This window comes from Protomyctophum bolini, assembly GCF_963924005.1.
Source record: "Protomyctophum bolini genome assembly, chromosome: 19".
Taxonomy (NCBI): domain Eukaryota; kingdom Metazoa; phylum Chordata; class Actinopteri; order Myctophiformes; family Myctophidae; genus Protomyctophum; species Protomyctophum bolini.
In genome coordinates this window covers 33,387,906-33,410,351 of record NC_137880.1, presented here as the reverse complement: position 1 = coordinate 33,410,351, position 22,446 = coordinate 33,387,906, and the positions used below count along the sequence as shown (strand labels likewise).

General features: G+C 45.2%; 1 protein-coding gene across 1 annotated transcript; it reads right to left on the bottom strand.

Moving 5' to 3' along the window:
- Positions 1-509: 509 nt before the first annotated feature.
- Positions 510-22,428, bottom strand: LOC308334776 (calmodulin-1). The gene is made up of 6 exons (XM_080791593.1): positions 22,301-22,428; positions 13,378-13,408; positions 8,579-8,722; positions 3,818-3,924; positions 2,802-2,937; positions 510-1,846 (listed from the first exon to the last, which is right to left on the bottom strand). Exons 1-6 carry the CDS (start codon positions 22,301-22,303, stop codon positions 1,818-1,820), a joined length of 450 nt encoding a protein of 149 aa, XP_080647719.1. The 5' UTR covers positions 22,304-22,428; the 3' UTR covers positions 510-1,817.
- Between the last annotated feature and the right edge of the window lie 18 nt (positions 22,429-22,446).

The window sequence follows — 22,446 nt, the reverse complement described above, 5'->3', positions numbered from 1 at the left end:
CGATTTTTCAAAAAAATAGCAGACCTACAAGCTCGTAGCGCGCCACTCGGTGGCGCGCTATGAGCTTGTAGATCTGCTATTTTTCAATAGCTAAAGCATAACATGATGCTAACACCAAAATGGATTCCCGTTCAGAATGGGTTAAAAAAAACATTCTTGAGAGCAATGTTTAGCTGTAAATGACGTGTGTGTTTGTTGACATGGCTGTCATGTTGGATACAGTATAAAATCCTTGAAGCAGCGCAGCCAGGTGCTCTGAGGCTTTGGTTAGGTCATTATCAAGAAATAACACACTGCTGAATTTCAGCGATGGACCAATCGGAATCAAGCATTTAACCAAGCCGCGTAATAAACACTAGTAAAGCCCTTGGCTGACGAACTACATGTATAACAATGGATGGCACGTCCTAAAGGATATCCTTGACAAATCAGGAATGTCGAGACTTCAAACAACCCTATAGACACGATGATGATGCTTAGAACAAACATATGACAACACAGACACGGTATTTAAAGTTTACGGTCTTTTTTTTTATTTGAAAAAAAAAAAAAAAAAAAAAAGTAAATTAAGGACTAGCATGTACAACTTGGAATGAATGTAAACTGAACTCGGACCGTGCACACCTCTCCTCCTCCATCCACCTCACTATGCTCGTGTCCGAGTCGAGAAACAGAAGAAAATAAAATAAAAATAATAAGAATAAGTGAAGGCCAGTGATTCTCTCTCCTGCCAGAAAGAGGACACTCTTCCATCTCAGCAAAAGAAAAAAAGAAAAGAAAGAAAAAATCACCATAAGACTTTTGAAGCCCCGCCCCCTCTTTTAAACAGGGCAAGGACACACAACTAGAAGATGGCTGCCCAAAGAACATTAAAAAAAGAAAGAAAATTACATGCCAAACATTTGAAAATGTCTTTTTTTTTTTTAACTCTTTTTTTATCTAGCATACAATTAAGTCCCATTCCACCTCCCCCCCTCCCTCCCTCCCTCCCTCCCTCCCTCCCTCCCTCCCTCCCCTCCCCACCCCCACAAAACTTGGGTCAGAACCGGATTATATTCTCGTCTGGTTTTAACGGATTATGGGGTTGGAGGGGGAGGGGGAGGGGGGGGCTGGGGTTTCCTCTCCAAATACCAAAAAAAAAAAAAAAGAAAAAAAAATCTGTACCAAACCAACAAGAGGACAGCTTATAGTGGAATCAGCACGCTCTGGTTACCCGGAGGGGAGGGAGGGGACGGGGAGGGGACGGGGAGGGGACGGGGAGTGCTCCGGCCTCAAGCTGCATGCGTGGAGAACAGAAAACAGAGAAATAAGTAGTAGTAGAACCGATAGAGATGGCCAGCCCACACATTTACCACTGGCAGATGGAACCGCAACAAAGAGTTCACCAAATGCCTCCGCTTCAGTTTGAAGGTTTTTTGTGTTGTTACAGTTTAGTTTGAGTGTTTTTTTATCTTCTCTTTGCTGTTGTTGTTGTTAAGTACTGATGCTATAAACAGAGGGTGAAAGGGAGGGGTGGGGGGGGGGGGGGGGGACAGGATCACTAACCATTGTTTTCATGCAGATATTTTTTGTATATTTTTCTCATTTTTTTTTTTGTTTGGTTGTTTTGTTTATCCTGTGTGGACAGAAGGATATTTTAAAATTTCAACATTCAATTATTTTCTATACAGAAACAGTATGAATAAATGAACATTTTTCTTTTTTTTTCCCCAAGAGGTAAGTAAAACATTTTTGGATTTTTTTTTTGTCTTGTTTTTTTTGTTTTGTTTTTCTTTTTTGTTGTCTTCTAAGAGGGGACAGGACAGGGCAGGCAAGCTTCACTTTGCGGTCATCATCTGTACAAATTCTGCAGAGAGAGAGAGAGAGAGAGAGAGAGAGAGAGGGGATCACACAGGAGAGAAAGGACAAGATAGCATTAGGACAGGAGGAACAGGGCCAGTCACCTGCTAAATTGTTAAATGCTTTGTTAATTTTTTAATCAACCCGAGCAGGTTCGGAAACACGCGTCCTAATTAGTGTCCCCTTTCCTAACAGCTTCCGTGTCCATCTCATTAAGCCCGTTTCATTTTAAAAAAGGAAAGAAAAGATAAGCTGCTGCTGCATGGTAGACACAGCAGTTGACTATAATGACACACACGATCAATCAGAAAGGCTTTAATCCATTTTGGCCTGACCTCGAAATAAAAAAAGAAATCTTATAAATCCTCCAGTTTTCTGAAATAAATATTTTCACGATTTTTCAAAAGTACCAGATCTACAAGCTCGTAGCTTGTAGATCTGCTATTTTTCAATAGCTAAACTATAACGTAATGTTTAAAACACCAAAAGGGGTTCCCGTCCAAAAGGGGTTAATTTGCAAAGACCATACCAGTCCATAAGTATTGGTAAGTGAGGCACATTAAGACTTTCGCAACTATCAACGCCCTGCGAGATAATGACAGCATCCTCTCATGTGATGTGCCGACTGCCGAGAGAACAGATAGGAGGAGGAAGGAGGGGGGTTGAGTTGTACGAGTGTGAGAGTGTGTGAGAGAGAGCGCGTGTGTGCCATGGCTCTTGGCAATGTGATGTAATACAGAAGGACGTCTTTCTCCCATCTCTACATTTAGTATAGCCTCCATCTCTATAGCCTTCATCCAATAGTCGATATTACGCATGGCTGGCTGTCTCTTTCTCTTCATGTACCCGTATATATAGCAGAGTCAAGCCAGTCAGTGCAGTGGTCTCGAATATAAAACTATCTGTATTGTGGGTAAATCTGAGCGTACAGTATACAAATATTCAGTTGCTCGTTCCATTACCTTCGTAGTTGACCTGTCCGTCTCCGTCAATGTCTGCTTCTCGGATCATCTCGTCCACTTCTTCGTCCGTTAGCTTCTCTCCCAGGTTTGTCATGACGTGACGGAGCTCTGCGGCACTAATGTAGCCATTTCCATCCTGGTGAAACACACAAACACACAGGCAGGCCAAGGTGAGAACACAAACACACAGGCAGGCCAAGGTGAGAACACAAACACACAGGCAGGCCAAGGTGAAACACACAAACACACAGGCAGGCCACGGTGAGAAAGGCAAGAGGGGGGCGGGGGGGGGGGGGACGGGACGCTGCTGGGTGACAAGTGGCAAGGTGAAATTCCCATCGGCTTGGTTAACGAACCGACATAGCAACAGGTGCGAAGCCAACAGCAAGTTGGAGAAACACCTGGGCATATTTGACGGGGGTGTTTGTTCTCGAGTAGTCGTAGTTGTGACCTTCTTCTTGTATGTAACTGGTTTGTTGGCTTCTAAATAAGGCCACAACAGCTTCATTGTCTAGTATTCGCAGCGTCTCATGGAGAGATAAAGCCGAGGAAATGACTACTACTGACCAAAGTGCTTGACCGGAAGGACAGGAAGTACAGTGTTGCTATGTGTTGCCCAGCTAGCTGGAACTTCCTGTAGTCACATACTGTACATTCTTTCGGCACTAGGTCTTGTGCTTGTCCAGCCTACAGTATTATTACAGTATGTATTATTACAGTATGTTGTCCAGCCTACAGTATGTATTATTACAGTATGTTGTCCAGCCTACAGTATGCCAGACCATTGTATCTTCCGATTTCACCTCATCGGTCATCATGCTGCACAATGTTTCTTTGTTTAATTAGTATTAGCTGATGACATGGTTATTAGTGTCAGTGTTAATAATTGCTCAAATTGTAATAAGGTTTAGAACAGGTGTGGTCGGTAAGACACATCATCACTGTCATTAAGAAGGTCAGAAGAAGGTCACGGCGCTGTGTCAACTTGACACTGAGGAAACATTCACGCGGGTTACCTTGTCAAATACCCGGAACGCCTCGCGGATCTCCTCCTCGCTGTCTGTGTCCTTCATTTTTCTGGCCATCATGGTCAGGAATTCTGGGAAGTCGATGGTTCCATTACCTGGAATGAGAGATTACAAAATGAGCGCCGTTAATCAGAGAAATTGCTCTTGCGTAACGGATAGAAATAAATAAATTAGCGTTTAGGTGATTAGATCAATATTTTAATTTGGCCCGCCCGCTTGCCTCTTATAATCATGAACTGATTAAGTCTGAAACTTCTAAATACGTACAAAAAAGGCAAGGGGTTTCTTCAGGTCCTTGAGGGGCTTTTCTCTCACACACCAAGAGCAACTTGAGACCTGAGTCATCGTGGCGAAGGGAACACCCAAGACCCCAGGGAGGCTCTCCAACGTTGAAGCACTCGGACAAAATTCGGTTGGCAAATGTGGAAGTAGAGCGTTCTTAGTTCCGGGTGCTTCAAAACGCCACTGAGCAACTTCCACTGAAACGAATAGCAGGGGGCGTGGCTGCCGCTCCCGTTCGGTCTCCATCCTTGTATTACTCTATGGGAACACCCCTCAAATCATTCTCTGTACACCGCTTCCTTCCTGCCGTAAATGGCCTCGCCGCAGCCAGGAGGATTTATATCGTTGCAGTCGGGCAGAAACTTTTTATCTCCATATTTCATACCTTCAATGTGCTATTTTTAATCATACCACAGTTTCACACAAGCAAGAATTTTGGAGTGAAAGTAGTCAAGTGTGTTTCATACATGTTGAACCAATGACGGGTATTAAGAGCTTGTGACAAAAATATTGTCGCAAGTTCTTGTTAATACTTTTCATTGGTCCAATACATTGATCATTGGAACGCATGTTTTTCCCCCCTTCCATTTCCTGAAAGGTAAACCGTCTGAGATAAAAGGTTTCTCTGCCCGACAGGTGTACGAGATACACATATCCTGAGTGCATGTGTGTGCGTCTCCACACGGAAGGAAGCCGGGGGAGCAGGTGGTGGTGGTGGTGGTCGTTACACAGGGAGCAGCGGAGTGGCGTGGTAGGGAGGACATTGAGCAGGTCATCCATAATGCAGACATACGGCCCGGCCTTCCTGGAACTAACATAAATCAAAAGGGCTCATTGCGCCCCTGCTTCCCCCGTCAGGAGAACCTGTTTGTATAGCGGCATCTCTCTCTCTCTCTCTCCAATACATCCACCCATGCATCCCCTGTCTCTCTCTTCCTCCACCCTTTTCATTCCACTCTGTCTACCCTCTTCATCAACACCTATAGCTTCTCTGTTTTATCCGTCCCTATTCTCTTCTCTTCCTCCACCCCTTTTCATTCTGGCATTCCACTCTGTCTACCCTCTTCATCAACACCTATAGCTTCTCTGTTTTATCCGTCCCCATTCTCTTCCATTCCATTCATCCCTGCCACCTAGCTCTATCCCTCTTTTCATCTCCATATATCCCTCCTTCATACCAGCCGTCGCCCCTCGCTTGTTTCGACCCGCTCTGCGCTTTGTTCACTCGTGTACGTAATGAATGTGACCTTAATGTGTGGGTGGGCTGGAAAGCATGGGAGGATGTATAGGGGATCAGTGGTGCTGGTGGCCACTGCTGTGCTGATGGCTGGTGTACGTGTGTGTGTGTGTGTGTGTGTGTGTGTGTGGTAGGATCGATATCCATGTTGCTGTTGGTGTCAAGGTGGGATTAGCCAGGGATCAGGCCCTGTAGACAGGGCAGGACCACTGATCTCCACAGCTCCTTGAAAGCGCCCCCGCATGGATGAAAGCAAAATCAAATGCGCAATTTGTGAAACCACACACTAGCGTAGTTTTCTAAACAATTAACACAAGATGCAACATTATATGATGTTTTAGTAATATTGCCCCGTGCTGTTCTACATATACGGTACTGCCATCCAGGTGAAGAAATCACAGACTGAGGCTTTAACCTTTGCTTTTATATGAAATATCCCAGACTAGTAAAATTGTATGGCTTCCATAGAAGACAGGCTGGCTTCTATGGAATCAAAATGACTGAGATCAGTCATGGCAACTGAGCACTATAATCCATATCCCCTCACAGACAGGAGGAAGTGGGCAGAGGTGATGGGTGGGGTCATGGCGAGGGCAAGTTAGTTATGGCACACTAATCTAATGCCTGACAAGGAGTAGTACCTGCTTTGGCCGGACCATTTGTTGCATGTCACTCCCCTACTCTCTCACTCAATGTTGCCCTCCTCTATACAGTGCATACTTGTATCAAGAACGGGGCTAAAGAATGGTTCAGAAGCTGCATTAATGTTCACGTTGGAATTAATACAAGACTTCCGGTCTCCTAAAAAAAAGAAAAGAAAAGGAGGCCACCTACTTCACGCAGATACAGGAAGTAAAATGGAGATGGCATGTGTTTCTTTTTTTTGTGTCTTGTCTGGAGATGCTGCACAGCAAAATCCAGAGGGTTAATTGTGTACAATCGGGGGCGTAAGACCAAGATAATATATTGGGATTATAGGGAGAGGTCAGGGACAGTGAGGTCAAAGGATTAGAGAGGGGGGGGGGCTGTGGGAGTAGGATTAACCAGCAATACAACGCAACGCAGAGAGAGAGAGAGAGAGAGAGAGAGAGGTAGTACAATAGATATCAATAGGAGAGAGAGATAGAGGTATATAAAATATATATTAGAAGAGCTCAGAGAGAGAGAGAGGGGATGGAGGGAGGTGTGGTGATGGGATGGGGCAGATGGTGATCTAATGGCCTGCAGTAGTGATCTAAGGAGCTATTATCTAACGCACAGAGACAGTCGGCAGCGTCGAGGAAACACGTGCTGCCATTGGGGATGGGGGGGAGGAACGATAACTAGAGAAGAAGTGTGGGCCCAGGAGTTGTATCTGCTCTGCTGCTCCACTAAAGCCTGGGGCTCAATGCTACTGCTTCAGTCACTGGGAGAGGAGAGGAGGGGGGAGAAGGGGAGGGGGGGGGGGGGATAGGAGGAAGGGTTGTTGGGGGGGTGGGGGACTGAGGCGAGAGAAGAGGTGGGAGGGAAGGAAGGAGAGCGACGTTGTCAATGAGTGAGTGAGTGAGTCAGTGGGCGAGATGAGCTGTAGTTGGGGAGAGATGGAGATGCGGAGAGGAGTACGTAAGGAAGGAGCGAACCGTGTGGGAGAGAGTAGTAGGACGACACATGAAGAGAGAGAGAGAGAGAGAGCGCTGACGCAAAACTAGACAGGGCTGAAGCATCTTAGTGCATTTCTATATGTGGTCATGGAGTAGAAGGCGAGGAAAGTATCGTCCAACCGTGATGAATGCTGTAGTGTGGGGGCTAAAAGCTACTGTAGCTACCTTGATCTCTCGGACAGACCTGAGCCAAATAGCTGTTTGAACCCGTCGTTCAGTATCATAAAACATCATGAAATAAATTGCATCTTCATACAATAAGCTGTAGTGTGTGTGTACTCCACTGATACTGACAGAACTAGTGGTACACGCTGATTATTTCCACTCCGCAAGTGTATTTGCCTGGTGAAGCAAAGGCAGACTACATTTTGGGCAGTTGTAGTTATTGCCAGTCTCCTAAAAAGGGGGGTTAAACAAAGGGTTCATTGCATAGCCCAATAAGTCATTCCTCATCTTCCTCAATTCTTCCTCTGTCCAACAGCAAACTGCACCGTTTCTCATTCGCCATCAGCCATTGGCTGTAGACTCTCCGTGGTCGGTAAATAAAGCTGCTGTTCAATGGCCAGCTGCCATCCTATTGCTTCCTATGTGGGCACTGGATGTGCAAAGCCAGGAGAGGCCTTATGTAACCACTTTTATTTTCCATTACTAGCTTCATTGCCGTCTGACCTAGATTGCATCAGCCAGGGGAGGCAGAGGCAGAACAAGAGGAGGTTAGCAGTGGTTTGTGTGAGCTCGCGTGCGCGCATGTGTGTGTAATATGTGCATGCATGCACAATTGAGTGTGCGTACTGGCAGTCAGCTGTGACAAGAGGGAGGGGAGTTGGCGAGCGCGGCGACGGTGGGAGGACATTTCAACAGGGGCAGCCGAGCCGCGGCGCGATTGATTTCTCCTGATCAATGTGCTCCCCATTTACAGAATCCTATAAGCTGACAGAGCACCGGTGAAATACAGGCTGGCTTTGACAGTTCCCATTCCCCTACCTTACAGCCCAAGGACAGACGGCCAGCTGGCCTGCAGGCATGCTAGCCAAGAACCTCCTTCTCTGTCCATCTTTCTCCATCTCTGTCACTCTCTCTCTCTCTCTGTTATTAATTAGAAGGTCCTACATTAAAGGGACTCAACATTCTGAGAGCATGAAGAGGAATAGAGGAAGACCGCGTCTGTCTGCGTGCGTACGTGTCTGTCTCAGTAATGGAACTCGATGGCCTCACAGCCCCGGCTGGCTCCAACGATGCGACGGTCTCTGACACTGGCTCTCACTTTTCGCTCAGTGTACACGATTCTTCTCCGACGTTGTCAACAGTGATGTACGTTAACACACAGTGACTACGCTGCTGACACACCCATGGCGGGGCGGGGGGGTTGGTAGGGATGAAGAATGGTGAGGAAGGAAGGCAACGACAGTGTATTTGCAATAGCTCAGAATGTTCCCATGAATTCCAAGTCTTTCACGCTTCCTCATTTCATGGTAATCATGAGAATCATTTCCTCCATCTCCATTTCCTAATTTGACAATGTGTGACCATAAAAAAAATCCACAAGCTCTTCTTGTGTGTGTGTGTGTGTGTGTGTACACATGTACTGACCGTCTGCGTCCACTTCATTGATCATGTCCTGCAGCTCAGCCTCTGTGGGGTTTTGACCCAGCGACCTCATGACGGTGCCCAGCTCTTTGGTGGTGATGGTGCCATCGCCGTCCTTGTCGAATAAGGAGAAAGCCTCCTTGAACTCTGGAAGAGGTAGAGAGGGAGTGAAAGGGTTAGAAAAGTGTAGACGCGTCGCTTGGTGCAATGGGCTGCATTAGGACTAGTTCCGACCAAAATGGTCATTCACAAAATGGGAAGAGAACATAATTATGTGACCAAATTTGACTGCCATTGGATTTTTTTTTTAATTTTCGTTTTTTTCATGTCATGTGAAAGCAGGGCATCATAGCTCCAAATTGACATTGGTTGTTCAGTTTGACCCACCAGTTTTGGAGATATGGCTTATAGAGTAATGTCTTGCAGAAAACAGCAAGTTGAGAAAACAGGCTTGAAAGGTTCACTTCTGTGGTCTCTAACGTTACACATGTAATGTTTAAGCATTTATTTCATGTTTACGTGTCAATTTCAGCTCTGACATTTATTTCAGACATGCCCTAGTATGTGAAGAGTCTAGAGACCGACCGATAATCAGTACACCGATATATCGGCGGCCGTCCGATATGACCATATATGGGTATCGGCCACCATATCGTATCGGTGAAAATTTCACTGATGGGCCGATAAGCTGCGTCTGGTTTAACCCATTCTGACCGGGCACCCATTTTGGTGTTTAGCATCATGTTATGCTTTACCTATTGAAAAATAGCAGACCTACAAGCTCATATCGCGCCACCGAGTGGCGCGATACGAGCTTGTAGGTCTGCTATTTTTGAAAAATCAAAGAACGACTGACATTTTTTAGAATCTGATCTCAGGTCAGAATGGGTTCATCAGACCAGTGTGTGTCCAGTGGAAACCTCGTATGAATCTGATCTCAGGTCAGAATGGGTTAAAACCTAGTGTAATGATTTATTTTCTCCAGCAGAGTGCACCGAGGTGTGTGCGTGTAATGTATGTGTGTGTGTGTAGAAGAGGAGGAAAAGCACTGCACTTATTATCCATAATTTGAATCTTCAAACTGAGATATATTTTATGATAATACTGTTAGCACAGTCATCATACTCCAAGAGCATACAAATGGAACCAAATGGACCCTGATGTTCAGAGGTAAATTAACACTGATGATAGTGTACTCCCAGAGAGCAAATGGTATCAAATGGGGGTCTGTGGCCTATTCCTAATGCATTTCAAACTGGGGGTTCTCGGTATTATATTGTCTGCATATCTTGGGGTCTCTGTTACATATACTGAAAGTGTGTAAGTGAACTGTATATGCTATAGGCCCCTCCAATTGATCTGCTACAGTATTTATTTACTCTTTGAGTGAAAAATAAAAAAAATATTGTAAGCCTTGAAAATTGTTTTAAGAAAGCAAGGCTGTCTGTACTACGGTCACTTTGACTGTACCTTTGCATAATCATATCGGTGCAAAATCTTTCCACAGTCCTAAAATAAAAGGCCTGTTTTTATTCCAGTTAACCCATTCTGAACGGGAACCCATTTTGGTGTTCAGCATCATGTTATGCTTTAGCTATTGAAAAATAGCAGATCTACAAGCTCATATCGCGCCACCGAGTGGCGCGATATGAGCTTGTAGCTCTGCTATTTTTGAAAAAATCGAAGAACGACTGACATTTTTAGAATCTGATCTCAGGTCAGAATGGGTTATAATCAGACCAGTGTGTGTCCAGTGGAAACCTTGTATGAATCTGATCTCAGGTCAGAATGGGTTAAAAAAAGTATATCGGTTGCATATCGGTCATCGGTGATTGTTACCCTCTATCGTATCGGTCACACAATTCCGTATCGGTCGGTCTCTAGAAGAGTCTGCCTGAGCTATTAACTCATTTTGGGGGGAAAAAAAGAAACAAGAAAGTGAAAAGCTGGAATTTGCACGATGGCAGGCTCTCAGTCAAATCTGGTCACATAATAATGAATAAATAATGGGGCCACATATCACTTTCTCTTGGAACAAACAATACTATACCTACAAGCTTGTTCAAAACAATGAAAATAACCAATCATATTTGTATTGGTATGACCATGACGGGCCGCAGATACATAGAGCAGGGTCTGTATTCACAGGCTGCGGGTTGAGTAGCACCGTTTTAGACTAACTGCATAGGTTACAGTTCTGACTCATGCCACTGTTGAACATTCTCTCTGTCCCCCCACACCACCCACCCACCATCACCCTCTGTCCCCCCACACCACCCACCCACCATCACCCTCTGTCCCCCCACACCGCCCACCATCACCCTCTGTCCCCCCACACCACCCAACATCACCCTCTGTCCCCCCCACACCGCCCACCATCACCCTCTGTCCCCCCACACCACCCACCAATGTCACCGTGTCCAATATTCAGTCCAATATTCTGATCCCTGGCGCTTGACGGCGTAGACGCGAACAGAAACTGGCTAATGAGACATGCATGTGGACTAGACATGTTAACAATTAATCTAAACTATTGATTGATTGCCGATTTAATTTAAATCGATTTAAATTGATCAATTAAACAATTAATGTAACGCTCCGCGCTTCTTTTTTCCCCACCCTTCATTATCGGAAACCCAAGATCTGTCTGGCTGCCATGAGTAACACAGGGCCAACGTTATGTAATGCAATGTTCCCTTATTACTACCAGTCATTTTACTCTATTTATCTAGGTTTTGTTTTATGTTATGTTTTGTCCCGTCCCCCCCCCCCCCCCCCACACTGTACATTGTGATGTGTTGTAATCTCGGCACCACTGAAAAAAAGGGTCCCAGCCCCTCAAGTGTGTTCTCCGAGAACTAAATAAAGGTTGAAATGAAATGAAAATGTAGCCAGAGCACAGCTCAAACAAAAGCATAATATATACCACATTAATTCATGGCAGAAAAACAGCAGACGCTGACGGTCTGTGAGACAGCAGAGCCGTGGGGACTGCGTGTGTAGCAGCAGTTGAGCCGAGAGCACACGGTGACGCCAGCCTCTCACCTCTTAATGAGCCAAGACATATTTCACGTCCAGAACATAACTGAAGCACAGTGGCAGTGTCTCTACTGATTACCGTGATCCGATTGTTTGCGTCTGTCCTGGTGTGAATGCACCGTTCAATGCCAGAGACACCACGCCAAAGCATGAGGCACTTGGACGGTGGACAACTAAAGCTATTGCAGAGTTTAAAGGCACGTCTAATATAGCAGATCTACAAGCTCACTCACAACGCGTCATGGAATCGAACTTAATTTACTTGCACTACACAATATTAAGTTTAAAGGGATAATTCACCCCTTTTGCAACCAGATCTTATTTTAACGATGTTTGGGAGACAAGACATTTGTTTTTAGACATTTTAGTATTTCCAAGTGTCCATGATGTCATGGACACTGGGCTATCTTACTTCCTGGACTACATGTTGTCCAGGAAAGAAGTGAGACCAGTGTCCATGACATCATTAAAACTAAAATATCTAAAAACACATATTACCCACATAGGAGGAAAAGTGTTTCTTGTCTCCCAAACATCATTAAAATAAGATCTGGTTGCAAAAGAGGTGAAGTGGCCCTTTAAGGGATATTGCTGGTTGGAGTGACCATTAGGTTTAATAATCACAGTCTTGACAGCAATGGCACAAACAAATGGTAAATAATAATAATGTAAAAAATCACCTTCAGTGTTTTGGTATTCAGTTTTCGTGTTTCCTCATTTTGGTGCATCTCCAATCAACCATGAATTCATTGATTACATGAATCATTAAACGGTTAATGAATTAATTGATTATTTGCATCCCTAATGTAGACGATTACAGGATGGTAATCAGCAACCGTTTTTACGGCATGCCCCTGTAGGGGCAGAGCTGTCTAGAGAGGCTCTGCTGAACCGGGTGAGACTGGCACAGATCTGGAGATGACTGACGCGATGTGTACAAGTTTGGACAATTGGACATCATAGATTGGTCACATGACATCCGAGAAGAGAAGCCACGGAATTATTAGACCCCATTTTGTTTAACACATTTAGGCCTGACGTCGAAAAGAAAAGAAAAAGTTCGCTCTGAAAGAATATATTTATTCAAAGATTTGTGCCGCATTTTCACGACTTTTCAAAAATAGCAGACCTACAAGCTCGTAGCACGCCACTCGGTGGCACGCTAGGAGCTTGTAGATCTGCTATTTTTCAATAGCCCAAAATGGGTTAAGAGTAGCAAAAGGCTTAGTCATGCAGAACAGGTTTGTTTTGTCTGTTACTGCATGTACAGCATCACCCCACAAAACCAATCATAAGCTCACACTGGTACATGTACCGTACAGTGCAGTGCATGTCTGTTCTTCTCTGCCATAGTGAGTGACACCACGCGGCCGCAGAGAATTGATACAGGTATTTGCCAAATGAGCCGCATTGCAACTTACGAGGCTTCGTTCACCAACTGCACCCTAAAGTTGCTATGTAAAGATTGGGCAGGGTATGCCCTGAGTCACATGTCATGATGACAGCTACTTTGTAGAATGTCATTGTGTTTGCACTCAGTTAACTGTACCATTTACCCCCTCGCGTGTTGACTATAGGGTTCATGGCACTTCCAATCTTGCACTTTGTAAGGTAACCTGGATAAGAGCTTAGACTAAATGCCTAAATTGAGTTAATTAACACATGTCAATGTCAAAAGTGTGCGTGTGTGTGTGTGTGTGTGTGTGTGTGTGTGTGTGTGTGTGTGTGTGTGTGTGTGTGTCTCAAATTCACTGTCTTCCTACCTGCGATCTGCTCCTCTGTTAGTTGGTCAGCCTGCGGTTGGAAAAAACGAAGAGGGAGGGGAGAGGAAAGAAAACAAACAAGTTACTCAACAGGCGATTATTCCAACCATTTCATCATTGCTTCCCACAAAATCCCCACCCTTTGGCCAAACTTCCTTGACACAGGGAACAGTGTTCAGGCACCGACCCACTGCTGAACTATGCCTGTATTTGTGAGTCGATGCGTCGCGGCCATTTACAGATTAGTCGATGGATTTCTCTCTCTCTTTTTATTTTGTGGCTGCGCATCAGTTGACACTTGACAGGAGAACTAGGGATGCACCAAAAGGGAAATTCTTGGCCAAAACCGAATACCGAATATAGGAAACAGTTGGCCCAAAACCGAATATGATTAAGATTATATATATATATATATTTTTTCCTACCATTGCTGTCATGGCCGTACCTTAAAGCTACCCGATTTATGGCAAAACTTAACTTAAATAATAATCACTATTATGGGTCCATAAAACATTTATTCAGTTATTTTTAATGCATTAATTGCATACACTATTCGGTGATATAATCTCTGCCTATTTGGGCCGAAACTGAATAGGCCGAAAATGCATTTTTAGCCATTTTCTGCCGAATATTTTCTGCAGCCAAATATTCGGTGCATCAGTTCTGCAGCTGCTGCACCCATCATGTATATAATTTGCATCAAAGCCACAATAAAACAACGCGGACCAGGTGAGCGGTTGTTTATTTCCTGCTTGTGCATAGTGTGAGCAGAGTTGACGGCCAAGATGATCGAGGCATTGTGAGCCGATGGCATTTCTTGAAGTCAACTTTGCGCGCACTATGTGCAAGCAGCTCGCTACTGGCCAATCACAGTGGGGCTGTGATCCACAGTCTAGCTATATTATAATAACTAATGGTATGGGCTGCGGTGGGATCCAATCTATAACGACACGCCGAGTTATTATTAACGCAGACCAGAGACCTGCAGTGTGCACATAGATACGCTCTTATTTGGAATACATTTGATCTTTTTTTTCAGTACAGTAACGTTCATTACGTTTTTGAACAAGCCATTCAAAAAAGAAGAAAAAATAATTTTATATATATATATATATATATATATATATATATTAGTGGTGCACGATATTGATTTTTTGAAACCGATACGATAACCGATAATTTACCGCTCCTCAAGACCGATACCGATACGATAACCGATAATAAAAATATATAGACATGAATAAAAAATAGAAATACATACTAGTGAGTAACGGTACATGTAACACAGCTTTGACCTAAGCAATTACAGTATAGTAGGCTATATCAGTGGTTCCCAAAGTGGGGTTCGGGGACCCCCGGCCCCAGGGGTACCTGAGGGAGTTCCAGGGGGTCCCCAGCTAAATGATATAGTTAGGAACCAAATGGACCCTTATGGGTCTGTAACTCTGAGTGTACAAATGGAACATTTCCAGTTGTATACTCTCAGAGTAAAAATAACATTGATTTTACAATATAAATTGGGAGTCCCAGAGCAAATTGTGATTGGCCAGATGACGTATGATGATAAGAGTGCCCCTCACTTCACATAGGTGTGAATTTTTTTAAATGAATAAAAACAACAATATAATGTCTGTGAATGTCTGTGTGTGTCCGGTCAGTTGGCCTCAAAACTTTTCCATGTCAAGGAGCAAGGACCCCAAATTGTTAGCCCACAGACACCCATTTGAAAATATATGCCAGGGCTCTAGCAGTGATTCTCATCATTTTTATTTCAAGGACACCCAGTTTGACATGCATTAGGCTACTGACCCCCCATTTAATGCCATTTACATAAGGGACCTCAATTTATAATTTTTTATTTATATCGTAAAATCAATGTCAACTCTGAGAGGGTACAAATGGAACCAAATGGACCTGTAAGGGTCAATTTCGTTCCATTTGTAAACTCTGACTCCCCGGATCCCACTTTGAGAACCACTATTGTCTGTGTGTGTGCGTGTGTAAACACAAATACAACACTATCCAAGTTCCAGTGATAGACGTTGTTGTTAGCATATAAGTCATTAGCATGGTCTGTAGCATCATGTAGCCAAACAGCTACTACTTCTACATTTCTCAACCAAAACGGTCGCGTCGCGTTTCACAATGCTACACAACTGGAGCAAATTAATAAACTACAACCGGTAACGAGTGACACGCATTCAACAGCGCGATGAATGAACGAGCACCAATACGCGCTCGTCAGCTGCAGTGCTGAGACGCTGAGACAGTCACCGTTCGTATGAATGCGAGTCAGTGAGTGAAATGAGAGAGGGGAGATAGAGAGAAGCAGGCGGGGCTATTAGCCTGCTATGGAACTACACACTGCAACAGACAGAGTGGAGAAGCGTCTCTCTCTCGCTCGTCTCAGCCGTTCCTCCGGAGAGATTGGCGACTCGGGGAGCGTTTGGGCGCACCACAGAAATGATTGGTAGTCCCATAGTTGCTACCAACTATATTTTTTATGGCGCATTTGCGTCCAAAATGATCGCAATTTCGAGCCCATATAAAGTATATTATCGGCGCTATTATAACGTTATCGAATTTATCGGGATGACGTCATAATTTCTAATATCGGGTCGCAATTTATCGGGACGATAATTATCGTGCATCCCTAATATATATATAATATTTTCATGTCCAAGTGGTGCTTTTTCTTAAAGGACATCCATTTGAGGGCGACATGTTTTTCTCCAAACAGAATTACACCACAGACCGCACTCAATTGAGTTTGAGTCAAGAGAAGAGCCATTAGACCGGCATAAAACTTTGAAAAGGTCATTTTAATGACCACCACCATCGACTTCAATTGCCTTCAAATGGACAGCAGCAATGCTACAAATCACAACCAGGGAGGGATACTCGAATCCAACTGTTGCAGGTTTAGGGATCAAAACAATACTGTATTTGTTGTACAACTAAATGAATTCCCCAGGCATGCACAGTGATTACAAATCAGTGTATCACCCTATCACCCTCAAAAGGGTACTAGGCAACCAGGGCAACACAGCGAGAGAAAGAAACAGGACATAAAAGGATCATCTGGAGGCCAGGAGAAGACGTACTGTAGGCAGGGTTGTTTCAGGACAGCATGGGAGGATTTTCCACAGTGCTTTTACTGCCTACCAACGGAGGGCATTGGGCCACCGAGTTCGATGTGGTTTGATTCCCTAGCCAGGCGGTTGCGCTGTTCCATGCACTAAGCTAGGCTTTCTGTAATGGCTAGCGGTGGTGACTCACAATGGCTTTAAATGGCCTGCATCTATAGTGTGATAGTTGTTCTTCTGAAGCTGAAGACGGGGTGACCGTGACTTTGCCGTCGGGGCTCCTCGACTCTGGAACGACCTGACTCAGGCTTGATGAATCACTTCTTAAAATGTACCTTCCAAGACAGACCTTTTCGTACATCTAAAATTGCTTTAATTCTCATGACACAATGGCACTTTACTTTTCTTTTTTTGCTGAATTATCTCTTCGGTTTATATGTCTTGTTTTTATTGTTTTCATCTAACTGGAAGACCACCACCCCCCCCTCACCTCCTTGCACAGATGGATAGCATTGTGAAGGAGGAGTCTGTGCTTTCAAACAAACATCCCCAGTAATAAAGTGTGAACAACGGAGCTGGCAGTGCAAATGCCACCTCCCGCAGGTACACACCCTTCCCCCATGTGGGAAAACACAAGCTTATTGTTTATTACGGCAACAGGCCACTGACGTCATTCCACCTAGCAGAAAAACAGGGATGCAAACAGACAAGCACACATGAACAAGACAGACACCCACCACCCTATATGAGCCTACAGACCTGCCCACCTACATTATGTACTACTACCCACACTGACTGACAGACAGATGGACACTAGTGGACGATAACACACACGATCCCCCATTAATAGCATTCTTTCCTCAACAACACCAATGTTTTTGTCCGTTCCCAAAATTCCTGTGAATTAGTCAGAGTACCCAGTTCAGCCCCAAAGCAAATTCCTGCAAACCTCATGCTGGGTTTGTGTTTGCGCAACGAATCTGTCTCAGATACAGCCCAGCACATAAAGACAGAACCAATTGCTTAAATGTGCTTTTTTTTTTTCTTCTTACATTTTTATCCCACAATTTTGTAACACATTTTTCACCCCTGTGTCAATTATCTAATGTGATCCTGGGCTGTACGCACCCTCCGCCAACCTAGTCCACATATATGGGAGACATGGGGAGAGCAACGGACTTGAACTCATGCTTCCTTCATGCCTCAGTGTCCAAGTTGCTCCTTGACACCTGACAGGGGGGAGTTTCCCTGGTTGGACGTAGCGCATGGAAGGAACACGTTATTTCCAACCAGTTCCTTTCCCCTCCATCAGGCGCCCCCGGCTGGAAAATCAGCTTTTAACATTGGTCCGGTTGCTAGGCAACGCCTCCGTCACCCCCAGCACCAGGATCTTTGCACACGGCCCCCATAGACCTCCGGTAATAGTAGGATTTTCACAATGCCTCATAATTCTGAAAATACGAGCGCTGTCCATGGTTTTGCCGATCCATCTGAGGTTCGGATGTCATTTGTGATTTTGTACCGCATCGCTCCCGAGTCCCAACATGTTAACGTTTCTGGCGAAAGATAAACAGTGTGAACTAATGCTAATAATAGCCAATCGTTAACCTCCATGCCGGTAAAGCGGAAATTAAGGTCATCGTAGGCTCAGCCATGTGATGATGAATAATGAATAGAACTTGGGTTTGGACCGGATGTGATTTCATCCGATTGAGGCGCATACACCCACCAGATGCTATTTTTCTCTAAATCACATCTGGAGAATTAGCTGTGGGAGGCAATCGATCTGCACAGACTTCAATGGCCTTGATAATATTACAGTAGCCGACGTGATTTGATCATGTGTGCCACCACGACCAAGCCTAATGGCCACAAGGCCTTTCATCTCCGTTGTTTCTCCATCCCCAGGCCTTAAGCCTGAGATATTCATTAATTAATTGCATGCAGCTGTCGGGCACTGGAAACAGCCAATCTGTAAGCTCACACACACGTGTTGCGTGTGAGCTTGTACATCTGTAATGTCAGTACATGCTAGAGTTGTACCGATGCCAGTACGAGTACATGTATTTAAATGTTAGGACTCACCGAAACAGAGTACTTTTTATTTTCGTTCAGTAACCACACTTATTTTACCCCCCCTTTTCTCCAATTTAATTCCATTGTCATGCCTACACTTTCAGTTGTCATTTATGCTTGTAGATCGGCTGTTTTTGGCAATTTGCTGCAGTGTTTGGGGCAGAATTACTGCCGTTGCATTCGTTCAGCCTATAGTGTCAATTGGATGTTTTGGTACTCGGGTCAGAGTATCGGGGCCGGTTCCGAGTATGAGTACTTGAGGGTGGTATCGGCCCAAGTAACCGATACCAGTATCGGTATTGGACCAACTCTAGTACATGCACGTGGGCGGGGTGTACGAGCAGCACTGCTAGCATGCTCCTCCTGCTGGGTGCCCTCTCTATCCCCTTTACGTTCCCTCCATCTTACATCCATCTTTCCATGTCATGCTCCCCATCCATTTCCCCTATTCATCACTCCGTCTCTTCTCCTTCTATTTCTAACCCCGATCCCTCCCTACCCTCTTCCTCTCTGCATCCTTTTCCATCTGCCTCCTACTTACTTTCCCTCTCCCCGTTTCTCCCCGTGTCCGTGTTCTGGGTGTGTGTGTGTGTGTGTGGGGTGGTTTCAGTGACTCAGTACCGTAACGTATATCCTTCCCTGGCTCAGGCCCAGGTGCTGCTGTGCTGGGCCCTCGCAACACTGCTGCGCCACCCAGTCCCACTACCGGCCCATCCCTTCCCTTCCTCCCTCCTTCCCCTTGGCTTTTTGGAGCTTGGCCCATATCAACTCCTACTCCTCCTCCTCCTCCAGCCTCTCTCTCTACTTCTTCCGACACTGCTCAGAGGAAACTCCCTCTGATTCATGATCCATGCCACCCTATGGAGAGGCATGTGCGTTGCCAGGCCTCCAGCCCTAATGACAGCTTGTAGAGGCGAATATGTGGTTGCGGGAGGGATGCTGGCATCGACTTGTTGGCAACAGTGGGTCAGCCACTCCCGCGGTTACCCGGGCAGCCAACCCCTGCATTGAGCCTTCACAAAAAGCAAGGGGTGTGTATGTGTGTTTGTGGGCGTGGGGTGGGCGGGTCTTCTGTGAATATTTTGCATCCCTCCCAGAGGGACTGTTTATTTCAATGTTTAAAAAAGCAGAATTGTTGAAGGGAGGGCAACCAGGCAACTTGTCCCATAACAACAAACAACACAACAACTACGAGGTGTTGTTTTGCAGACTGGCATCGTTGGCATGTAACCACGTGTGGGATACATACATACACAATAGTGAAGGAGCAGCTCCGTGTGCAATGACAGTCATGTGAAAGGTGCGAAACCAGCCGTTACTCTGACAGATGGACGTGACACACACACACACACACACACACCACGTGTTTTTTCCACACACAAAGACTCATTGTGCCAAACACAGCCACGCGCTCCCTTTCTATAAGAGCTTTCAGCTCAACAGAGTGCTGAACGCCTCTTCTCCATTGACCCAAGACAAAAGACAGAAAGGGGCCTGTTGCTTCAGGGGCGCAGGGAGAATGGAAGGGTGTAACCAACACCAGCCTCTCTCCATGCCCTGCAGGGTCGGGACAGTCCACCATATGGCCCGATGGCACTCTGATGGCACCCCCCGGTCCCCCCCCCCCCCCCCTACACACAGGACAGCCCCTTTTACCTTCGCCAGTAGACACTATAACATATAGGACATGGCGATGGTTTGGCCGCCAAGCACATCAATTATTCATCGCAGCATATCCGATGTCCTCGGAGTTACTAAACATGCATCAGCAAACAAGGGCGTAGCAGGAATAGGATAGCAGCCTCCGTATGGTGCCACTACTTATTGGATACTTCCACCTCAATGGGGGGGGTTTCTACTTCAGTGGACGCATTGATGAGGACATGGACCTTACGCCTGTGGACTATGGCTTCTCAGAGACGCTGATATGCAGGAGATAGCTCCATAACAATTCCACTTTATACACTCCAATTACTGTGTGTGTCGCGCTGCAATGTGAAACTGAGTTGTGGCTTGATACCATATATGGGATATTTGATCAGAGCTGTGTGTATGAAGTGTGTGTGTGTGTGTGTGTGTGTGTGTGTGTGTGTGTGTGTGTGTGGGGGGGGGGGGGGGGGGGATCTGTGGCTCCCTTGTGCCATCAATGAGATCCATCAAGGGTTGATAATCAATGGATTTGCTTGAGGGCATCTATTCAATAATCAGATCCTGGCGACTTCTCCTCGCATCAGAGAAGCGAGTGGGAAGGTTCACCATGTTCCTTATCTGCTCGCAAGATGTCAGAAATGGCTGGTATGATGAGCATGTGTGAAACATCTGGTGCAAATGGTTATACTAGACTATATTTTATGAGCCAATTACGGCTGATGGAACCCACATTATAGGGTTTACTGGCATTTTAGTCAGAGATCCAAAAACATACATTACTACAATATATATATATATATATATATATATATATATATATATATATATATATATATATATATATATATAAAGAGGTTGAAAAAATAAAAGCCATCCTAACTTTACAGCTGTTGATGTTTTGCAGTGCACTAGCAAGTAAAGTGCCAGAAAGCTTCTTGGACAAACTGGCATCGCATTTGCATACCATGAGAATTTGCAAGAGGCAACCAAATCAACCAGCATAATGATAAAGATAAACCTGTAATGCATGCATGACAGTGAAGGCGGATCTGCACCGGTTATCGTTGTCGAGAAGCAGCCATATGTAATGTATGTATGGGCCCGCCGGGCCAGGTGACAGTGTAGCAGCAAATCGTTAACATTTGCCATTTAGAATATGGGCAATTTCCGTTGCGGAACACCGACGATACGATGTTGTAACCGTCTCGACAGGCGCAACATGGTGCAACAGAGGAGACGGGAGACCTATTCGAGTGTCGACACAGATCATTTCCTCAAACTGAGAGGAGCGCCCTGAAGGCATAATTCACCTCGAGTGCCATTCTAAAAAATTGCCCGTAAACCTTCAAAAAAAACACTGAACATTATGGATGGATCTCGTCCCGGGGAAGTTGGTTATTATTGGATGTTGATTGATTGATCTGTCGGGACTCTGGCAGGAATCAAATGCCAGCATGGAGCTAAGTCAGCTAACGTTAGTACTACTGTGTGAACTGAACACGCCTGTGCTTCTAAGGCGGATTGTAAAATGTAGCCCAATGCACTTATGACTTATAGGCACTCTTACGTTATGCCACAATAACCCAGAATAGCCTTAATCCATCTGGACAGCAATTCATTCAATCTGCATCGCAGAACCACGAACCACCAGAATCGACAATATCAAAAACATAATAGCCGTATAGAATTGCGCAGTTTTTTTGGGGGGAGGAATAATAACGTTCCATTTTGAAGGGAGCATCGTCCCAGAAACGAGTACACTACACACAGACACACACACACGCGCACACAAATAAAAGATCACACACACACACAGATACTTCACATGATGATCCCATACGATCCCATACAACAACTAAATTTCAAACCGTTTTAGACTAGAGAAATCGGGGGGGGGGGGGGGGGGGGGATGCGCTTTTACGGGCGTTCCTTCCTCGTCTTTGGTGAAAAGAAGGAGAAAAAAATGCCTGCAACGAACTTAAATCGCAAATAAATCAACACACCATACTACACCGAGACGTGTGCCTACTACAGCAAACCGTGCCAAAGAACAGTCGACAAAATAAAAACACATTTGCCCAGCAATAGCGAATGAATGAGGAATACGTTACCATGTTGTCTGTTGGTGGTGGTGGTGGTGTTTGTGTGCTTGGTGGTGTATGGAAGCAGACTGTTCCTTAGATGGACTTCCACCAGCAGCAGCGTGTATATCGGCCGTGGTGTGGTCACAGAACCCGGGAGGGAGGGGGTAGGGTGG